Raw genomic sequence first — 23,450 nt, 5'->3', positions numbered from 1 at the left:
TATCTTACAAAAACCTTTGCCCTCCTTCCTTGTTCAGAAGGAAGTTTTGTGCCATGTTGTAATTTGAATAGCTGACATAAATGATCAGAACAGTTAATATATTTCTATTTACCACTTCATCATTGATGACTCGTTCAGATAAAAAAAGTCTGTTGACTTCATTCTTTGATTTATTTTGAGTAACCTTGATATTTATGATGTCTTTAGTTACTGATGCGTTTCCTCATATCCCTCTTTTCTTGCTAAGAAAAGCGTTAAACTCATTTGCGGGTGCATTCGATCAACAGCGTATTAATAAAATAATGCCCCTCAAAACAGATTAATATATCAAATTCGAGATTTTCGTGTTGAAATCGCAGTCTTCTGCCAATTATTGCAATTCTTACCATTTATTTCGTCTAAGGTTGAATGGAACTGTAGTATGATTCTAAGGGGATATTTTGCATATCGTAACAAATACAGAGGAGAAGCAACTAAGAACACAATAGAGACCAGAGTTTGAAGTTTGCATTGTGTCTACTTCTATTTCATCATACATCGTGCAGGCGCGTTTGTTAATCAAGTAAATTGTGCACATTCCGTTCGATTTACGGCCAACTTTTGAATTGTCACCAGATGATCCAGGATCCTAGTATTTGAACATGTCAGGCGATTACTAGATATAAAAATTTTTAACCTTGATTTCAATTGAAATATAGTATTGATGAAATAAATAAATAAAATAAATAAGGTTTACAAAAGCACACAAATCAATCGTAAGCACCCTTCATCACATTTAAAAGTTTCATGAATAAATAGGTTACAGCTTTAGTCCAATAATATTCGGCATCCAGTTCTAACATTTAGCACTTAATAAAACACTTATATTTCCACCAAGTACACAAGCTTGATGACCTGTATAAATAATTTTGACATATTTAAAAGGACAGGTGGAGTAGTTTTCACGAGAGATAAACTACATATCACTAAAACATATAGATACAGAAGAACATAAACAGTAAATCCTAAAGCAGTGTGTATAACTACCGTACGTTGATACACATATTGGTTAAATCAAAATACAAAACTTCTACTTAAAGTCCTCGAACAATAAACATAACTCATGTACGATAATCCCTGTACTAAGCTGGATCTCGACTGACTGTTACGAATAAACGCGTATTCCGGTTTAGCCCTGTACATCTATGAGCACAGCAAGGCCTACCATCTTAACATTAACATAACGTCTTCCCCTTAACTGACGAAATTTCAGTCATTGATTATATGAACGATTACATGAAATTTAATTAAATACTGTCAATAATCAATCGTTTAGAAAAATGCTTTTAATAACAAAAGAAAAAATACACACCAACATATAGGACAACACCAAGTATAACTGAAAATTACGAAAAGACAAACCAAAGAAAATAAAAACTTAAAAACGTGAACGCCATGAAAAACAAGACCTCCTATTGAGTGCCTCGGAATGTTAAGAGTTCCTGCTTCAATGGTAAGAAAAAATACCCTAGATATACTAGTCGTGTTTGGTGATGCTATAACTAAACTCATCATAGATACCAAAAAGAGGCATAGGGAGGCATAATATACAGTTCCGAACAAATGAAGAATAAATAAATTTGGTGTATTAACTGTCTTCTGATTGGTTAAAATTATTAATTTTACTTTCAATGTTGTCAATTTTGATGGCGACACGCCCACTCTGACGTTGTGTATTCATACGCCAACATATGTGTACGTTGTTATTATTTATATAAATAATATATAACGTTCTTTGAGCCTTATTTTTGATAGAAATTTATTTATAATGAATGGCAATAATTTATTTTGATTTTATTGAACCATAAAACTAATTTTTGACTCTTCACATTTGACATTCAATGTCAAGAGTCAAAAATTAGTTCTATGGTTCAATAAATTCAAAATAAATAATAGCCATTCATTAAATATCTTTAATAATCAAACAATAACATTCAATAAATTATAGATAACGTCATGAGAAAAGATGCTTTCAATTTTAAAAACTGTAAAGCTAAACCCTTTTATAAAGGAAATCATGACTAGAGCTTTTATCCTAATATACCGATTCATTTTGGAAATACATGTGGGTGTGCTGTATGAATACTGCTTCATAACAAAGTTTTCGGTTTAAAGTTTAAAATATACACATTTTGTTTATAAGAGAAAAGACAATCCTTACTGCTGAACAGTAGAATTTTGGGTTGTTTTTTGATTTCGATATTGTTAAGAATATTCAACTAAATGACTTTGAATGTGTTATCGTGTTGCTTAATTGTTATTGTGCTGGGAAATCACCTAATGTATTCTCTTTTTCATATTTGTAATGCCTGTTTAGAAGATATATAGTGAGGTGTCTTTGAATAAAGTAATTTACACATCCTTATGATGTTATGTAATTTTAGTTATCACCATTTATAATGCATATGGTTATACGGAGTGCAAATTTACTTTGGAACACATGAGTACTTTTTTATGAAAAATATTTTGTCACTTCTTTGAACTGAATTATTTTGAAAACAAGTCTACAATTTTAGAAGTGTATTTTTTAGAAGATTATCATATATCGATATTTATTTACATAAACGGCACAATGCTTTATGCACCAGATGCGCATTTCGCTAATAAGTATCTGTTCATTGAACTAGAAGCCAAAATATTTGAAAAATTTAAACTAATTTATTTTATAAGCTAAAAAAGGCAAAAGAATAGCCAGAGCCAGACAGGAATTCAGAGCTTTGCATGAGGGAGATCTGTTCCTTAATTTAGATACTAGTAACTTTGTGCAAATCTCTGTTGACAACACTTGGTAGAACATGTTATCGATCTCAACAAATCTCCATTAAAAATAAAACTCATGGCGTTTAGAAAAAAATGTCTGTAGCCGTAATGATTGTTTGAAAGTGCTAGTAACTAAATGACATTAACAGTAAAACAAATAGTATTCAACAATAAACAAGTGTCTATACATTATTAAGAAACATCGATACAAGTCGATAAAATTTACAACGGCTTAAACGTCTTAGTATAATAAGAAATTGGTACATGTTCTCTACAGAAAGAATAGTATATAGACTGCGCCCTATAAAATCAGGCTCAATCCACCATTTTCTACATTAGAAAATGCCTGTACCAAGTCAGGAATATGTGGTTGTTTGTCTGATGTGTTTTATCATTTGATTTTGCCATTTGATTAGGGACTTTTCGTTTTGAATGTTCCATGGAATTCAGTATTTTTATGATTTTACTTTCATAGAGGCACTGAGCTAATTCAAAAGATCTCCGAAATAAAACAGAAACAGCTAGTCCATACACTTTGTTCACTACAATAAGCTCTAAACGTCATATAAGCGATAATAGTAAGGGTTTTACGCGATTGGTCAAGTCCTATATAGTAATCTCCCAGATTTGACGGCCGCAGTAATGCCATGGATTTGAGTTGCAGTTTAGCTATAAATATAGAACGAAAGATGAAAATAAGGCATTTAGTGTTTGTTGCAATTCTCAAAATTAAGCTTTTTATTACATAGCTGTAGGTCTTAGTAACCCTTTAACCTCAAACATTGAATGCAATCTAAAATAAGGCAATACATGATTTTTCAAATTCAATCAGTACGCAATGTAACTAAAACTAAAACCTGATGACAAACCAACATTAAGAGAAACACATAAACTACTAGTATAAGAGGAAACGAAAATCCCAATAGAAACACTGAACTGCTACACTGTACCAAAAAAAACCCGCCAACATACATAGAAACGGACTATTTTATAAAATTTGGCATATTCCTGACTTGCTACAGGACGTTTTAAGAGAAAAGTGTTGATAAAACCTTGTTTTATGGCTAGCCCAACCTCTTGCTTACATGACAATGTTAAAAATACCGCTAAGATGAAAACATTACCTGACAGTACAAATAAAAGTAAGAACACTCAGGACAGAGACATGCATAAATCATTAATATCATAGTACATTTCAACATGTTAACCACAGAAATAACAACGAACATCTAAGACAGTTCACAAATACAGCACAAAAGAATTATGAATTGTGAATCTTTGTTGATATCTTTGTTTGTTTTTATAGTGATTACAATTATAACATATGTTGACTGGTGGACCCCTATTTTTGACATTTTACCTTTTATGTCTGTTTGTTTTTTTGACACAACTCAATATAATGGAAATTTTTGCAACTGTCATACAAGTGTGAGATTTAGCTTGCTATTGAAATAGGTTTAAAGTATCATTTTTCAACCTTAGAAAATTCCTGTACAATGCCAGGAAATGACTGTTGTTATCCATTTGTTTGATGTATTTTGCAAGTTGTTAAGGAACTGTCCGTTTTAAATATTCCTCAGAGTTCTGTAATTTCGTTATCTAAATTTTTTACACGTATGTACCAACGCCACAAAAAGTGACGTCACAGGTAAAACACATATTAAAAATATTCTATGTAGTCCACATTTTCAGAAATGCACTGCCATTAAATTATTTTCTTCCCGTAGACAGCTTTTCCGTATGACTACTCACAATAAATTCGGCACAACGTAAGTGCAAAAAAATCATGCCGAAAGAAAGGTAAACAAACGCTGATTTAAGATAGTATTAATTAAAAAAAGTTGGACGGAAGGAAAATTAAAAAGTAAATTATGTAAAAATCGCTCTTCAATCTCTTTATTGGTGCAAAGCTAAGGCTGCGTTCGGATTTGCCTTTGGAGTTAAACACGTATAATTGGTGTTCGAGTTAAACTTTTAGTAATAAAAAAATGTCATAGTGTCAGTATTTGTCTGTATCCCTGTTTTTAACATTTATTCTTGATTTATTGATTGGTTGATTTATTTGGAAACACCACTGTCACCACTACTATGCTAATTCGCGAAATTTCGTTTTTATTGATGGAAGAAGTCAAATTGTCCGGAGAGTTTTACCGACGTCCGGTAGGAAAATTGACAATTAGAGTCAATTCAGTTTACAGATAAGTTCACCTGCCACAACGGGGTTATGACTCACAATCACCACACTATTGACACGCTAGTGATACAGTAGTTCGAATACCTATGAATGGCCACAGTGGTCCCTATAATGTTTGATTGCACCTCTTACACAAACTTAGAATTTCAAAGCAATGAAACTCTTTTGTAAAAATGATTAGAAAAACAAGTTGTGTGATATATTTTAATTTCATACAGTTTATAGAAATAAATGTACTATATCAATAGAGTATATTCACTCAAAGGTAAAATAAACATCAAAGTTACTATATGTTACTATAAATCAATGTTTACACTACCCAATTTTACGTTCTTTGGAATTCAATGAAACATCTCGCTACACTCTAATAAATTGTTAAAGCGTCTCTCTAAGCTTCAAGAAACTAACTAACTAACTAACTAACTAACTAACTAACTAACTAACTAACTAACTAACTAACTAACTAACTAACTAACAAAATGAACAGTTTATTAAAGTCCGCAGATTGACGGGAAAAAGGCAAATTACCGACAAAACAAACATATTGATATACATCATTGTGTGAGGCAATAAGTATCTTTTGTTAATAGGAAACAGAATTTGAAAATAAGATATCTGTGATTTCTGTGATGTAGCTGAAACACAATGAATACATAAGATATATGTTGGTACTAAAAAGCAAAATGAGTAAGTAAGATAGATGTGATTTTTAGAAAACTGTGTAAGTAAGTATCTCTAATTAATCAAAAAAGAAGGAGTAAATAAGGTATATGAGATGACTAGGAAACAGAAGAAATCACTGATGTGTTTTCTAATGATAAGTTTTTCTGGTGACGACAATGAAACTTAAAACGGCTTTTCAAACTTTTATCAAATCTTTGAAAATGGTCATATCCTGAATGGTCCACAAAACATTCACACTGACGTGGTACTTCTACAATTTGATTTGAGTTCCTCATTGTCTTTTGGGTACTTGGATTGTCTGATTCTAAATCTGTCCCACTGATAATGTTTTCTGTTGGCTCTACTTTGTTCAAATGATCAGTTATACACAATGTCCACCCTACATAGTATATAACAGTAAGAAGAAGACCGATTAAGAGTCCAGTCAAACCACTTATTAATGTGTACGATTTTCTCTTGATTGGCGACAATGTACTGATGTGACAAGAACATTCACTGTATTCCAAATCAGTACAAACCTAGAAAAAAGATGGGGTCAGAAATCCGTTAATTTTGATATTGAGCATATTAAATTATCTCTGAAATGTTACAAATTTGCCAGCATTACATGTATGAACGATATAAGTTACACCGTTGATATTAAAAACATTCTGTAAATCAAATGGGGAATACCTAAAAAAATGTTTTTTTTTTTACACATAATAGCTTTTTTAATGTCGAGACATAATCATGGCATACTTATTATTTAATGAACAGTTAAAAAAAAATACAAAATATAGCAATAACAAATGTATTAATATTTTCTACAAAGAAGGAATTGTCCCACGTGTCATTACATAAGCTTTGTTTACGATAGCACATATATTCAGTTGCGAATTCATATGTAAAAACATTTCAGAAAAAGCATACTCAATTTATATATCACAAGTGGACAGCAACTGTTAATTTAAATATATAACATCTCCAGTAACATATCCTCCCAGAAACTTGCTTTACTGTACAAACAAGTATAGGTGTAAATAAAAGAAAAATAAATACAAAAGGTAAATTCACCACCCATAATGCAATAAGCACGATTAAAATTTGAGCACAAATAGAAGCAAAACCTAACGATAAAACTCATAAAACAAAAGTGTGACCACGTGAGATAATAAGTAACAAATTAATTTTTCTATGAATAACTCATCTATTCCCAAATGTATATTATAATAAAGGTCTTTTTATAATAATTTAGTGACTGATATTTTAAATATTTTTTCTCTCGCTTTTTAATATAAAGAAAAAAAATGCAAGGAAAACTAAATGTACAACCAAACAACTATATGGTTAAAGGTACCAACAACAGATCTTCACATATGGAAATATAGAAATATCTGCCATACAATTAAAATAATTGCCACAGAGTAAACAATACCATGATAATTTCTTACTTCTGTCCTGTTTACTTCCTTAAATTCACATCTATCTCCATGCCAGGGATCACCACATTGGCATGTATAGCTATCAATTCCATTGATGCAGTCACCATCATGTAAACATGGGGATGAAGAGCAATGGTCTATCCCTAAAATATCACAATGCAATAATGATGTACACATATACTGTTCACAGCCATGTATCACCATCACATCTGATGATCCGATGGATAAATCTGTTGTAGGGTTGTCACTAGTTCAAACGCACTTATGAATCTTTGAAATACAAAGGCTTTTCTACCTCAGGAATATAGTACCTTAGTTGTATTTGGCAAAACTTTAAGGAATTGTGGTCCTCAATGCTCTTCAGCTTCGTACTTTATTTGGCCTTTTTAAATATTTGGGATTCGAGCGTCACTGATGCGTCTTTTGTAGGCGAGCGCGCGTCTACCGTAAATACAAAATTTAATCCTGGTATCTATGATGAGTTTATTTTATATATACATATATATTCTCGACCTGTTAGTCAAATACGTTATGTTAAAATATACTTTTCACTTTTTTGGTCTTGTGGAAAATGTTGTTTGTGCTGTATTTAGACCACTTTACCAAGAACTTTGTTTTTATTCAAGGCAATTATAGGTTTGTACGTTGTTTTCAATTTAGACTTGTTTGTATATTAATAATTGAGGGACGACCCTTGAATTTATTAGAGTCGAAATTTGATAAACGAATCATATAAACCTGAAGGAAAATATAATACAAGCCCAAACGAAAAAATATAAACAAGTGTAAATTGAAAACAACGTTCAAAGCTATGATTGAGTTGGATATAACTGCAATTTATATACGTGTACATGTGAAACAAATGTCTTTGTAGAGGGGTTTAAATACAGCAACAACAACATTTTCCAAAAGACTATAACAGTGAATGTAAACGAATAATAAACGAAAATAAATAGTTTTGCAGAAACAAACGACAATCTTACTTTGGATAGGAATTGTAAGGGACAAAACATGTTCGCTGGTGCCGTAGCCATCCCTTGCAGGGGACCATAGTTTAAAGGTACAACTTAAAAGCAAACTATAAGAAATCAGTTGAAAACAGTCTAACTTGTCAGATCAATATAAAGCACAAAAACAGATACACTGTACTCAACCAACATTCAATGTATTTGCTTTAAAGACGTCATTTACACTCAGAGAAAAAAAACCATGACCTTGTGCAAAACTAAAATATAGGCAACCACAGATTGTAGAACCATGAATGTACATATAGTTATAACATTAATATATAGTTTGGTTTTAATTTACTTATAACAAAAATCAACAATTTATACTGATAAAAACAATACTTTAAGATATGATAACAATTTTCAGTTGGGAATTATTTGGAATAAGTTAATTTAAAGGGTCGATAATTTTACTCGGATCGTATCTAAATTGACGGGAGAAGTAAACAACATCGTCGTAAAATTAGGATGTGCTATCCCGTTTGTTATTAGTCCAGATACAGACAGATGTCGAAACAAAATCATTGTATTTACGGAGGAATATAGTTTAAAATGTTTTAAGTAACTTCTGGAAACGAAATCCTAAATGCACAAAATAATCTTTTCATCGTCTTACACAACACGCCAACATTGTTCATTTTGCCTTTGTGAATTAGCATCGACATCATATCACTTAACCCCAATTATTACAGACAAATCTTTGTGGATTTAAATAGTAAGAAACCAGAATATAAGTCGGATATTATATTCAATGATTCAATGGTATTCTCCGTTGTGGCATTTTACTAAATCTGAAAGAAAATGAGACAAGTAGTATTTTTTCTTATATTGTGACATTATAAGAAATAATACTTTAAAAAAAGTCGTTACTTTTCTCATCGTTTTATTTATAAAAGACGTAGAAGTAAGAGCAAGTCAGTGTATGATCTGTTCAAATGAATTTTTCGACTGTTCACTAACAGTTTTCATATTTGTTTCCCTTTCAACCATTAATATATTGACAGTTATACTTACTTATTTCACAGTTGTCTCCCTTGGAATCATTAGTACATCTACATTGGTACCCGTCAACCAAGTCTATACAAGTACCATTGTTTTGACAAGGATTACTGATGCAGTCGTCAATATCTTTTAAAAATATAACAAATCAATATGTATGTATTACAAGTAAAACATGTTATTTTTTCAATTTAAATGTAACTGAAATATGAAATAAATAAAGGTAACAGTAGTATACCGCTGTTCAAACTCATAAATTCATGGACAAAAAAACAAAACGGGGTAACAAACTAAAACTGAGGGAAACGCATTAAATATAAGAGGAGAACAACGACACAACACTACAATGTAACACACACAGAAACGGACCAAGCATCAGACAAAATTCCACGAGAAAAACAAATATAACATCAAAACCAAATACATGAATTTGGGATAGACAAGTACCGTGACACGTCTTATCGCAATGTGAATTTACACAACCTGATAAAATATGTATATTTCATATTTCATGTTTGGGTGAAGGTTGGCAGTTGTTTAAACGTTTAAAGCCACTCAATTTTTATGCACATGTCATAAGTCAGATGGCTGTTGTTTAGGGGTTGTCAGTTGTTGGTGTGTTTCAATGGTGTTTCTCGTTTTTTTTTAAATATAGATTAGACTGTTGGTATAATACTTGAATAATTATACACTAGTCATTTTGGGGCCCCTTATAGGTAAATGTTGGGTGTGTGCCAATGCCCCTTGTTGAGGCCGTAATTTGACCAATGGTTGTTAACTTTTTATACATTGAAACTTAGATGGAAAATTGTCGCATTGACAATAATACCACATCTTCTTATCAATATTGATATCAAGCTAGATAGACGTATGACACTTGATTCGAGATATCAAAAAGAAATTGTTTATGGCGTTAGTTAAATATGTTTCATCTTCTTTTTACAATATATTTCTATTTGTTTAAACGTTGCTTATATATTGGCATGATCCGCTTGTGCACATTGGAGCAAAATAATGTTTGCATTCAGATTCATATTCATATTGTCATTGTATTAGTTGTTACGTACCTGTTTGACAATGGAATCCTCTAAAACCTTGTAGACATTGACATGTCCAGGAATCTATACCATCAACACATGTTCCGTTGTTATAACAAGGGATGTTGTAGCATTCATCAATATCTAAATAATTGGAAAGACATGATGTTAGGGGACAGAAACAAATATGCCAAAATGTTTGAAATAATGCAGAGTATGTTTGAGAAAAAGGAATACTATTAATACAAAGCAAACTAATAAAATATCTTATAAAAAGACTAAAGATTAAAGAAATACTACAAGAAGATACGAATTTATGATTCAAGGAAATAAAAACCAATCTTCACTGTTATCTGACATGTGGTGTTCTATTTAAAGTCTGTGGAGTAAAAAAGACCCCACACTTTAGTAAGCATTAAAACCTCTTTTGAACAAACACATCAAACTAATATGGCCAGGTAGAGTTAAGTCTTACCCATTTGACAGCGAGTCCCATTGTACCCTTTGATACAAGTACATGTATACCCATCCACTAGATCTGTACATGTAGCACCGTTCATACACGGATTACTCATGCATTCATCTATGTCTAAATAATAAATAAGTTATAGAGTGATAATGTAAGTAATTTGAGATGGAAATTGAATTTCAAGAGAATAAAAGTCTATTAACATTTTTCAACAAGAAATATAAGTAGCAGAAATATAATATAAAATCTTAATTCATTAAATGTTACATACTATATACCAACTTATTTTCGCGGTTACTTTATTTCGCAGCGATTTAATTTGGCATTTCAAATTTGTTTGATGAAGTTAGATAAGGAAAGATTTACACATTAGCCTTATTTTTCTACTCTCGGAAATCGTGGAAATAAAACGTTAGCAAAAATTAGTTTGTTTAAAATATTCGATTGCACAAGATGCGAATTTCGACGAAATTTTACTTGAGTGATGCTTGAGGCTATAATATTTGAAAAATGCATACATAAAGGCAACAGTAGTTTACCGATGTTCGAAAGTCATTAATCGATTGAGAGAAAACAAATATGGGTTACAAACCAAGGGAAACACATCAACTATATGAGGGAAACAACGAAACACTGAATTGCAACAAAAACCTTCATAATCTTTTAACATTCACAAACAATATATGTTGAAAGATTACTTTTAACATGATTATTAGATCGATTGATTGATGTTTCATGCTACTTTCAGTACTATTGGTGGGGGAAGTCGGAGTGTCCGAAGAAAGCCACCCCCCTTCGGCAGCAATGTGTTTGAAAGAAGGAAACGAGCCTCTGGCTTCAACATTCACAAAGTGATATATTTATGTATTTATGCTCCAGATTTATGGGACGAGCGCTCACAAACGTATTTAAATTCGCCACTTTCTTATAATGCTTTTCAAAGTCAGGAGCCTGTATTTGTTGTTGTCGTTGGTTTATGTCTTTCATATTTTTTTTGTTCAAATTATCTTGTTTTCAGTTAGGTCTTTGGAATTGTTTCACATATAGTTTTTGAAAGCCGTCTTTCCGTTATCGATGGCCGAACAGTGGTCTACAAATGCTTACATCCACATCATTAGAACTCCGGTTATTATTTATCTCGTCGATAATCTACCACATTTCCTCATTTTTTAAATAATCCAATCTATTTATAAACATTTTTATTATCTTTATGCTGAACTTGATTGAGATTAACCTGTTTAGCATGATGAACAAGTAAATAGTCCAACATTTGTTTAATTATTCGCATATATGATACTCTATGCGCAGTTGTATTGTTAAATACATCTATCAAACCCATTATTTAAACCCATTCCTTTCCATCAACTTACAGAATTGTTTTTTCTTGAATAAGAACCAATTAAAACACTATTCTTTTGAAAAAAGGTTTCGTCAACTACGTAGAACGACTTTCGTGACGTGATTTTTTTGCAGCACATTCTATCTTTCAAATTACGATAAAAGATAATAAAATTAGACATACCTGTTTCACAGTTGAAACCAGTGACACCAGATGAACAAAGACAGCGGTAGTTATTGATAAGGTCCAAGCATGCACCACCATGTTGACATGGAGTTGAAGCACATTCATTAATATCTATAAAAAGAAAAATGGCAGTTAAATCATAAATACACCAATATATACTAACCACTACCATTCATTTGTCTTTAATTTCTTTAATACATGAATGACTCAAATCTATGACGGGTTTTAAAACTATGGCAGATTCCTAATCTGTGGCAAACGTGAAGTTACAAACGTCAAACAAATCAAATCTATGGCAGATGTTCCCCCCAAATCTATGGTAGATCTTGAAATTGTATAATTTTCCGGGAAAAAGAATAATTTATGACGTCACAATTGAATAACGCAATATAACACCATCGCCGCTGCTAACGATGGCGGAACCAATAGATCAGAACACCATTCCATATGAAGTTATTTTCCTTCACATCAATTTTCGGATGGTTTGAAGGAAAATGTGACATATTTTCCAGAAGAGGGACACAATGTGCTGTAGCGGTGTAAGCCCTGTTTTCAGTGCCGGATATTTTAGAAAAGTAGTCAGTATAGCAAACATTTTACCGTCTACGGCTGGCAAATTTACAAAGTGAAAGATAAAAGTACTGGATACTAGATTGATTAAAATTGTCATCAATTAAAAAAGATGTACTAACGATAAATAAATATTATTTCACATAATTGCAATCTTGAAGTCTGTATAATTGTATATGAATTCATCATTTACGAAATATTTTCGTTGCCATCACTGTGTTTTTGATCATTAAGGAATGTTTATTTCACAAATTTTTAAGGACAAGCTTTCCTTTATTGTACATTTCCACTAGTTATGGAATAACCGTTTCACAAATGATATCGGATATGTTCCTTACGTCGTAACTACAATCCCCTTCCCTTTCATGAATGTGACCTACCGAATTAGACTATTTACCGGATTTGTAATCACATAAGCAACACGACGGGTGCCACATGTGGAGCAGGATCTGCTTACCCTTCCGGAGCACCTGAGATCACCCCTAGTTGTTGGTGGGGTTCGTGTTGTTTATTCTTTAGTTTTCTATGTTGTGTCATGTGTACTATTGCTTTTCTGTTTGTCTTTTTCATTTTTAACCATGGCGTTGTCAGTTTGTTTTCAGATTTATGAGTTTGACTGTCCCTTTGGTATCTTTCGTCCCTCTTTTAAGACAAGTCATTGGTCGTATATATACTGCATTATTTTCCATTTGCATATTTGCCATAGATTTTGGAACAACAAAAATTCGCCTTAGATTTGGGAACAATAAACATCCGCCAAAAATAAGGAAATAACAAAACTTGACATAGATTAGGATTGTTAAAAATCTGCCAAAGATTTGGAATGGCATGACGTCACATTTGCCACATATTAGGAATCTGTCATCGATTTGGAACCCACCATAGCTTTGAGTTCTACATATATTTATGATAAATTTGCATAGCTTAAATAAAAAAAGTTACGTTTTGAAATATCTTTATTGAAAGTCGTTTCAGTGCATATTTTGCATATATTTTGTTTGACAAGCTTCATGTTTTTTATATATACTTGAAAACATTAGATGCAGACAATTTCGTATTGTCATGTGATCTTTTGATGATACCGTACCTGTTACAGTTTAAAAAAAGACATGGACTTTTGCTTGAACTATTTGATGTGTTTAAAAAGGTTTATGAATGTATTCGTAATAACACAAACCTCAGAAATATTGAAAACTAGGTAATGTGAAATTATTTGAAAGATCAATTCCATACGATATGTCTTTATAAAAAAATCCTGATATGTTAAATTATTCAAATATTCATCATTTAATCAATATATATTGTAATCAAACTAAAGTATAGTACCTGTTTCACACAACTTTCCAGTAAACCCAGGTACACAAGTACAAACAAAGTCTGACGTATATCCAACTCTTTTACATGTAGATTCGTGCTGACATGAACTATTGTCACATGGGTCTATATCTACAACGATAATTAAATGACACTTGGAGAAAAGAGGAATGGCATGACAACACATTTAGATCAATCTTTCCATCGTCACGGCTCATGCATATTGCATAGTAGAACAAAAACAAAAACAAACAGTTCGGATAAACAGTTGATACAACCATATACAGATTTGAAAAACACGAACCTTCAATGTTAAAATTGTAAGAATTTTCACAAAACAAATTCTTTAAATACAAACTTTTTTTCTCATGACATTAACATATTGATACACAATATATCTTTTTAATATCCAGTTCAAAGTTTTAGGGCAATCGGACTAATCACATACTATCTCGGACTTACATATCAAACAGTACTTCATTATCTTTATATTTTGATTCATTGCTAAGTTTCGGTATTAAGTGAGACGTCCATTTCCGCTGAGTTAGAATGCATTATTGTTTAGGGGCCAGCTGAAGCCCGTCTCCGGTATTTGTTTTTGATGCCTTTGGACTTTTTCGGCCCTTTTGTCGGGTTGTTGTCGCCTTGACACATTTTCTCTCTAATTCTCAATTTTATAAGATATGTATAAGTACCAAGAGGACTATAAAAAGCATGCACAAAGGTGTCAGTATTCACCTCAGAAACTTACAAAACCTTTGAACAGACTTATTAAGAAGGGATATAATTACGATACTGTTGTCAAGTCATTAAAGATTGCATATGTTGGCGTTAATATTGAGTCACTGATAAGGTCTTTGCATCGGAACTAAACACATTTATTCTAAAAACAGTTGTTGGCATGACACGGGTTATGTTCTTCTCATATATGTTATGATGGTATGATACTAAACCCCTAACGGGAAGGATTGTGCCTGATGTTCATATGATGAAATCATAATCTTTCAGTCAGTTTAATTGAAGTCTGGAGCTGGCATGTCAGTTAACTGCTAGTAGTCTGTTGTTATTTATGTATTATTGTCATTTTGTTTATTTTCTTGGTTACATCTTCTGACATCAGACTCGGACTTCTCTTGAACTGAATTGTAATGTGCGTATTGTTATGCGTTTACTTTTCTACATTGGTTAGAGGTATAGGGGGAGGGTTGAGATCTCACAAACATGTTTAACCCCGCCGCATTTTTGCGCCTGTCCCAAGTCAGGAGCCTCTGGCCTTTGTTAGTCTTGTATTATATAAATTTTAGTTTCTTGTGTACAATTTGGAAATTAGTATGGCGTTCATTATCACTGGACTAGTATATATTTGTTCATGGGCCAGCTGAAGGACGCCTCCGGGTGCGGGAATTTCTCGCTACATTGAAGACCTGTTGGTGACCTTCTGCTGTTGTTTTTTATTTGGTCGGGTTTTTGGCTCTTTGACACATTCCCCATTTCCATTCTCAATTTTAAGAATAGCATGAATGTTTTGCTTAGCCAACAACCAGTTATTGACATGTTGTTAGTGCAATAGTCTCAGAAAAAATGCTTTCTGTTCGTTTGTTATTTTTTCAACGAATTAAAATAGGATATAAATATAACAATAGACATAATAAAAAAAGGTTCTAGTACTAATAAAGAACTCGTGTTAACATCTAATCATCTTACCCCATGCGATAACATTGATACATCTTGTGTCACTTAGTTTCCTGGAAAAAAACACAGAAGGAAAATTGGATAAAATCCCACATCTAGCTTCAATCTTTGACTGAATAATAAAAATTATTAGATAGGAACTGAAATATACTTAAATATACTTTTAAGTTCATATGCTGAAAATGGTACAATAGATTAAAAGTGATGAAATCAATTCAACTAAACATTAAACCCTATTGAAAAGCATTCTCAGAGGAGAACACTATCAATTGCATTCACGTGAATTTTACTTCACACGAGCTGATATCTGAAACTCATGTGAAATCTGTGCATGTTAGTTTTACGCGAATCTAGTCTGAAACTCGTGTTTTCCACGTGCAGTTAAGAAATGAAATTATTCAAAAAACATCAAATTTTCAAATTTAATTAAAATCATGATAAATACAATTTGTTGTTTTCATTAATTTCAGTACAACTTAAAAATTTCATGTTGGATTCATGCAAATCTCGATTATTATGAATTTGTTTGGGTAGCCTTAAAAAATTGTCTAAATGCTAAAATAGGTAAACAAATAAAATTTCGAAAAACAACCTGTGTTTAGAAAACGGCAAACTATAACAAATTTACCACAAATTGAAGCTTTTTGGATTATGCCGATAAGAAGTTTAATATGTTTTAATTAACAACAAACGATTGATAGCGAGTGGTATATAAAAACCTGATAACGTGATAAACTATATTATCAAAAGGGACAATTGAAGACGGACTACTAACACAAAGGTTCCTGTTCGATTCCCGTGCCGGGATGAAAATTTCAGGGACTGATTTTCGGCTCTTCCTTGACATCATTTGCGAATATTGTCTTGATGAAACGATGATAGATCGTCGGAAGGGGCGATAACTAGCTGACCCGTGTTAAAAGAGAGCCATTATCTCTTGCACGTAAAAAACACCCTTGTAGATTTCGAAAAAGCGCAAGGCTTATGTGCCGCTACAAGGCAGCACTCGCATCCGCAAAATGGAAAGGGATTAATATAAATTGCAAAACTTGTTTACCAATCCACTATACATAAATTTGTTTAAACTAAAAAAATTATAACTTGTTATTATAAAGTTGACTGTAATAGTTATATATTCACTCACCAAAATTGATCTTCTGCAGATGCGCATATGATATGTGTTCCTTGATCAGATTTAGTTGGTCTCCATGTAACTTCAACTAACCATGTATTAGGTCTTCTATGATCATCGGGTTGTATGTTGGATTTGGAAAGACCACTAGGACCATCAACGTCGGCAGTCCTTAAACTATAGTATATATATGTATATACTGTTACTAACAATTGAATGAGTTTTATAAGTTTTTGGATGGCGGTTGATTATGAAATAAACTAATTGTTTTAACCAAAAAGGTCCATATCTATCAAAGCGTTTAAATAATTCATCGGAGTTCAGTATTTTTGTGATTTTACTTTTCACAGATATAATAAGTTATACCAGCCAAAAGATGAAATATTTAAAAGTTTAAGAGAACATCCAAAATGCTTTCCCATCACATGTACATATAAACCTATAAACATGAAACCACCATCCTGCATGGTCTGTATTTTATATATTCTACACAGCATTTTGATAGATACAAAATATCAGATTAATAATAAAAAATAACCCTGATTTTACATTAACATTTACATTTATAGGAAAACGTCTTACAATGAATTTAATTGGACATTAATATTTTACATCTATAGTAAAGTGTCTTACCTGTTATTCGACTGAATATAAAACTTGACGTTTAAGGTCTGCGAAGCTTTAAGGACCACCAATGTTCCTTCTGATGGCGTTGGAGTTATAAACACAGGTTTATCATTACATGAACCAGTCGATGCTTCAACACGCAGTAAAAACTATAACAAAACGGAAACAATAACTAATAAATATTAAAACAAGAATGTGTCCATAGTACACGGATGCCCCACTCGCACTATCATTTTCTATGTTCAGTGGACCGTGAAATTGGGGTAAAAATTATAATTTGGAATTATAATTAGAAAGATCATATCATAGGGAACATGTGTACTAAGTTTCAAGTTGATATAACTTTAACTTCATCAAAAACTACCTTGACCAAAATCTTTAACCTGAACTTCGCACTATCATTTTCTATGTTCAGTGGACCATGAAATTGGGGTCAAAACTACAATTTGGCATTAGAATTAGAAAGATCATATCATGGGGAACATGTGTACTAAGTGTCAAGTTGATTGGACTTCAACTTCTTCAAAAACTACCTTGACCAAAAACTTTAACCTGAACTTCGCACTATCATTTTCTATGTTCAGTGGACCATGAAATTGGGGTCAAAACTATAATTTGGCACTAAAATTAGAAAGATCATATCATGGGGAACATGTGTACTAAGTTTCAAGTTGATTGGACTTCAACTTCTTCAAAAACTACCTTGACCAAAAACTTTAACCTGAAGCGAACGGACGGACGGACGCACAGACGGACGCACAGACGAACGGAGACAAAGACCAGAAAACATAATGCCCCTCTACTATCGTAGGTGGGGCATAAAAAGACTACTTGTCAGGAATGATTACGGTTCTAGGAAGCACTAATACGTATGGTCATAATTAGACGATTTTCATTTCAACCATTTTCTACATAAGAAAATACCAATATTAAGTCAGGAAAATGACATTTGTTATCCAATCGTTTGGTGTGTTTGAGCATTTTGCCATTTGATTAGGGGCTTTAATTTCCGGTTTGAATTTTCAGCAGAGTTCAGTATTTTAGGATGTTAAATTTGATAGATGCTTTTTGTGCTTCTTTCTTGAATATTTGTTCGTTTTAGTTCTAGTTGAGATTGTGACACTGTGATGACTGCTGTACCCTTTTTTGACAATTTTACCAATTATGTCTGTTTTGTTCACGCATCGTTGTGAATATAATGGAATTTGATGCGAGATGTCATACAAGTGAGAGGTTTAGCGCTATAAAACCAGGTTCAATCCATCATTTTCTACATTTGAAAGTGCATGTACCAAGTCAGGAATATGAGAGTTGTTTTCCATTCGTTTGATATGTTTTATCATTTGATTTTGCCATTCGATTAGGGACTTTCCGTTTTGAATTTTCCTCGGAGTTCAGGTTTTTTTTATTTTACTTTTTACTAGTATTTCAAGTGGTACTGCTAAAGAATGAATAACGGTTCTTAAAAGCACTAATACGCATGCTCATGATTAGACGATCTTCATATCAACAAACATTGACCAAACTTTCCTAGCTATAATCTAGGATTAATCCACCATTTTCTACGTAAGAAAAAATCAATATCAAGTCAGGGTTGTTATCCATTCGTTTGGTGTATTTGAGCATTTGATTTGGGACTTTAATTTCTGGTTTGAATTTTCAGCAGAGTTTAGTATTTTTTGTGATTTTCCTTTTTCAGCTATCATATACTTTTCAATTGGTGTACCAAGAAGTAGCAGTAGAGTATATTTTCCACCACAAAATAAATCTTATCCTGGAGCTCGCAAAGAAAGGTTCCACCCACTCGAAACTGCCCGCAAAGATAAGTCCAAAAGTAGGTCATGTAAACGGATACAAATAATAAATCAATCAATATATAATGGTACTTTTGTTATAATTTTGATATAAAAAATGTCCTGTGTTGGTCTAGATGTCTTCTGTTGGTGTCTCGTTAACGCAACCCACTTCTCTTTGTTATTCGTCTGTAAACTTACCTGTAAAGGTACACTTGTAATTGGAGTGTGAGGTGTATATACTTTCCCACCTATATTGATTGTAGTGTTGGGATAGTCTTCCATAGTTAGTGCAACAGCATACCATTTATTTAACGTATAATTGCTTCCTGGAAGTGCAGAGAATTCAATCATACATTTTTTCTGAAATGTAAAAATGGTGTGGAATGTCAAACAAGAAAAGAGATCAGAAGAAACTATACTCCATAGAAAACCTCAGGTAACACTAACCCCCAAAATTGCAGATGAAACTCAGCATCGTGGTCAATAATCTAGTGCCAAACTACCTTAACAGAAACTACGCCACTCCTGAGGATGCATCCAGGGTCAAGCAGTTCACAAGTAAACGTATAATAGTAAGTGTAAAGATATTTAATATGATTAGACATATTTTGTTCTTGCGGCTATTGGTGTATTAACTAGGCCCACTTTACAGGTTGTTATTGCATTAACCAAGGTTACACATACACATCGATAACTTTGAAATAAATGAGTAATTTTTAACCTGAACAACTGAAGGTACTATTTTCTCCAAAATTTATCTTCCGTACAACCTAATCAATCTATTCATATGTACCGCGAATGCATATATTACAGTGACACACTGCTTCATATGTTACAAGAGTTGTTCCAGTAAAATGGTAACCAAAGTAACAGTTATAAAGTACCAATCACGTTCAAATATTTGTACATTATTATGTAAATCATACAAAGTATTTTCAAATGTAAACATGTTGTTTTTCAAACTTACTTCGTTAAGAACAGCATTGGGTAACAGTTTAGATATTGAAGCTGCTTCTGTAGAAGTTGACCACCTACACCGGACTGTATCTCCGTCAACATCAATGACTGGAATCTGTATTCTGACTTTACAACCATACTGAACTCTGTAAAAATATAATTCAATAAAACATTTTATCATTGGAAACCGTTTTCACTACCATCATTTAGTTTATTTGACCTCTTCATCATTTTTTGTATTCGAGCGTCACAGATGAGTCGTCTATAGACAAGACGCGCGTCTGGCTCAACTACAAATTTGGATAGGGAAAATGAGAGGATAATTTTATGTAAAAATATGTAGTCCTCTTCAATATTTACGTTTATATACAAATTCACAGAGTAACATTTTGGTAGAGTTGTTTTATTGGCAGTAATTCCAGATCTTCCTATTTTTTTTTATTAAAATGCGATATATTTCGTTTACAAGTCATTTGTTTGTGGTCTTATTCCAATCCCTGATTTATCAGAAAAAACATGTCTCACCATTTCTAGCAACAACTGAATATTCTTCCATGGAATGTACATCAATGTTTGCTATATATTGAATATTTCAACCTTATTTTCATTCTTTAAAAATCTTCGAGAGACATTATTATCGCATAAAAATTCGTCTATGAGAAGTCATCTTGATTGATAACTTTTTGAACAAAAATTAAAGTTAAGTTATGTTTATGTGTAATATTGGAACACCGTGCGGTTGCCTACAGTTGTTTATTTCTGTGTCGTTTGGTCTCAGGTAAAGAGTTTGCAATCAAACCACATTTTCTTCTTTATATCTACAGATAAATTATTGACTATAAAAAAATAATGAGAAAAGTTGCACTATAAAAGTATTACCTGTAAATTGCTCTGCTAAATGTACTTGGACTGTAGTTTGGGTTATGTGTATCTGAACGATTGTTTAAATCAACAATCGTTTGAATATTCCAGTTTCCACCACTTCCGTATCCTAAAGATATCCATGCCCCACCTGTAAACCTTTAAAAAAGAGAAAGATATCTTAAATCAAAATCATTAAGGCAGAATTTTATGGAAAAGTATTTTGTGAGCTTAGGCATATGTTACAGTTACAGGGGTGGTATGACGTTGCCAACGTAAAATGTTATTTTCGCGACGTCAAACTGTGACATATCGGGAAAAGATGCATTTCTCGACTGATTTTTATCATTCAAACTGATTAAACTTTTAAACGAGTTCATGGACCTCTCTTTTATAAAATTGTTAAATATACAGCAAAAAATGACGTGTTTTTCTACATTCATAAACATTTGATAAATTTTAGTTATTTTTTAACAAAATATTTCATAAATTTATAGGCTACTTATATAAAAATATAAAACAACACGTTTAATGATTTATTGCGTCCGAAGCGCTTTTCTGGATTTACCTTCATCAGGAACGCTCAAAGCCAAACATTTGAAATCCGAAGATGTATAAGTACCGAAAATCGTTGAAGAGCTATATGTTAAAAATACCTAAAATAAATAGCCAAATTCATCTAAAGCCAACTTTATATAAAAGAGAACTTATGAATAATTTAACAAAAAACAGCTTGTGTTTATCTTTTAAAACAAAAAAGGTATGCATTTCTGTTGGGAGGAAAAATACGACCACAAATCCGAATTTTGAGCAAATATTAGAAATTTCGACCTCATTTTACTCAAAAAGTAGCACATGAAGGTATATATTTTTATTATCTTTTTGATTTAAGCAAGTAAACTAAAAAAAAAGCCTATATATCTCATAGGGACAAATTCTCACCGTCAGAAATCAACTGTTGGACATGCCCTTAATATCGTAAGTTTTCGTTTCTTAAGTGTATAGAAAAAAGATACAGTGACTTGAAACAATTTACCTGACTCTGTAAGATCCTTTGGATGGAAAATTATAGATAAAAGTTGCTTCTCCCCGTTCCCAATTCTCAGCTGAATTGTTAGCCACTACACTGTAATTCCCAGATCCTATTGATAATGTGGAATTATCCATCAGGTTAACTGCCTTCCAGCTTGGAGCACTCCCTTGGCCATGCGCCCAACTGAGTGAGTATTTAAACTCAACCTAATAATACCACAAGAATTTGATCAGCAAATGTAAGACACTAAGGTTCAATTACTCATTTTAAATCAGCGACACTAAGTGCACTAACGTAATCATACTCGGAAAATAATTTTTCCTGATTTTAAATTTTGTAGTTTTAGATCAAATCTCCGCTTTGTACATAGATTGTTCGTTGCCAAATTCTTGAGAAGAAAGGTCTGTGTGTATTTGCATAAAATATATTTTCTAACATAAACAAGTTTTAAACTAGAATAAATCAATATTGCCTTTACCATTTGTTAAAACTATTTATATCGCATGTGTTTTAAATTATAAATATATAACCAATAATTTTACACGATGTGAAATATTATAATTAATTGATTGCTGATAACTATAATTATTGTCGTGCCTCATTTTTGGAGTTTAATTTAACGGCTCTCGTTAAACATGTTTAATTAAAGATTGCATCCAATTTTGAGTATACATGTAGTTATCCTTTTTTCACATTAAATGTTCTATATTTTATTATATTTTATTAAACGGACCAATGAAGAACCCATGGATGATCATTCTCTGGTTTTAATTTATTCACTGATTCATTTTCCTTTAGCTATGCTCTCTTGTTTGATATATCGCTATTAATAAAAGTTGATTGCTCAGTGTTCTACTTTACCTTGTTACCATCACCCAGATATTTCCATCTAACTGTACCACCCCGAAAATGAGATCCATATACAATCAGCAAATTAAGCTGTACTAGAAAAACTACTGCAATATTCATTTTTGTTAAGATATTTAACATAACTAGAGACTTTTACTTTATATATCAATCCAAGACACGAAATGTCCAATCAGGAGCTAACAAGACAAGTACCAATCTATTTTTCATATACTTTTGCCCTCCTTCCTTGTACAGAAGGAAGTTATTTGGTCTATGGCACTGAACGACCGAATGCAGCGTGATGCATATAAATAGCTGTCATCAACGATAAGAACAATTAATATGCTTCTATTAAACGCTTTATTACTGATGACTCGTTCAGGCCAAGAAAGTATGTTGTCCTCATTGTTTGAGGTTTTTAGGGTGACTTTTATATTTATATGATTATTTTGGTATTCCTTTTTATTGGTGCACATTTTATATT

At 32.2% G+C, this 23,450-nt stretch overlaps 1 protein-coding gene across 1 annotated transcript; it reads right to left on the bottom strand.

Moving 5' to 3' along the window:
* Positions 1-5,715: 5,715 nt before the first annotated feature.
* On the bottom strand, positions 5,716-23,092 carry LOC143067189 (uncharacterized). The gene is made up of 15 exons (XM_076240280.1): positions 22,979-23,092; positions 22,121-22,323; positions 21,103-21,243; positions 20,234-20,369; positions 19,465-19,626; positions 17,477-17,619; positions 16,856-17,020; positions 15,724-15,764; positions 14,032-14,151; positions 12,133-12,246; positions 10,617-10,730; positions 10,172-10,285; positions 9,120-9,233; positions 7,108-7,241; positions 5,716-6,195 (listed from the first exon to the last, which is right to left on the bottom strand). Exons 1-15 carry the CDS (start codon positions 23,084-23,086, stop codon positions 5,773-5,775), a joined length of 2,232 nt encoding a protein of 743 aa, XP_076096395.1. The 5' UTR covers positions 23,087-23,092; the 3' UTR covers positions 5,716-5,772.
* Positions 23,093-23,450: the final 358 nt, after the last annotated feature.

Source organism: Mytilus galloprovincialis, chromosome 3 (genome assembly GCF_965363235.1).
Source record: "Mytilus galloprovincialis chromosome 3, xbMytGall1.hap1.1, whole genome shotgun sequence".
Lineage (NCBI taxonomy): Eukaryota > Metazoa > Mollusca > Bivalvia > Mytilida > Mytilidae > Mytilus > Mytilus galloprovincialis.
Note: the sequence above shows the minus strand (reverse complement) of the source record. Positions and strands in the feature narration are given on the sequence as shown.

Excerpts from the sequence above, each read along its gene's own strand:
- LOC143067189 (XM_076240280.1), bottom strand. The coding sequence starts at position 23,086 with ATGAATATTGCAGTAGTTTTTCTAGTACAGCTTAATTTGCTGATTGTA. Across the intron at positions 10,286-10,616 it reads TGGGACTCGCTGTCAAATGG|ATATTGATGAATGCTACAAC; the intron begins GTAAGACTTAAC and ends CCAATTATTTAG. Across the intron at positions 9,234-10,171 it reads AGGATTCCATTGTCAAACAG|ATATTGACGACTGCATCAGT; the intron begins GTACGTAACAAC and ends TATTTTTAAAAG.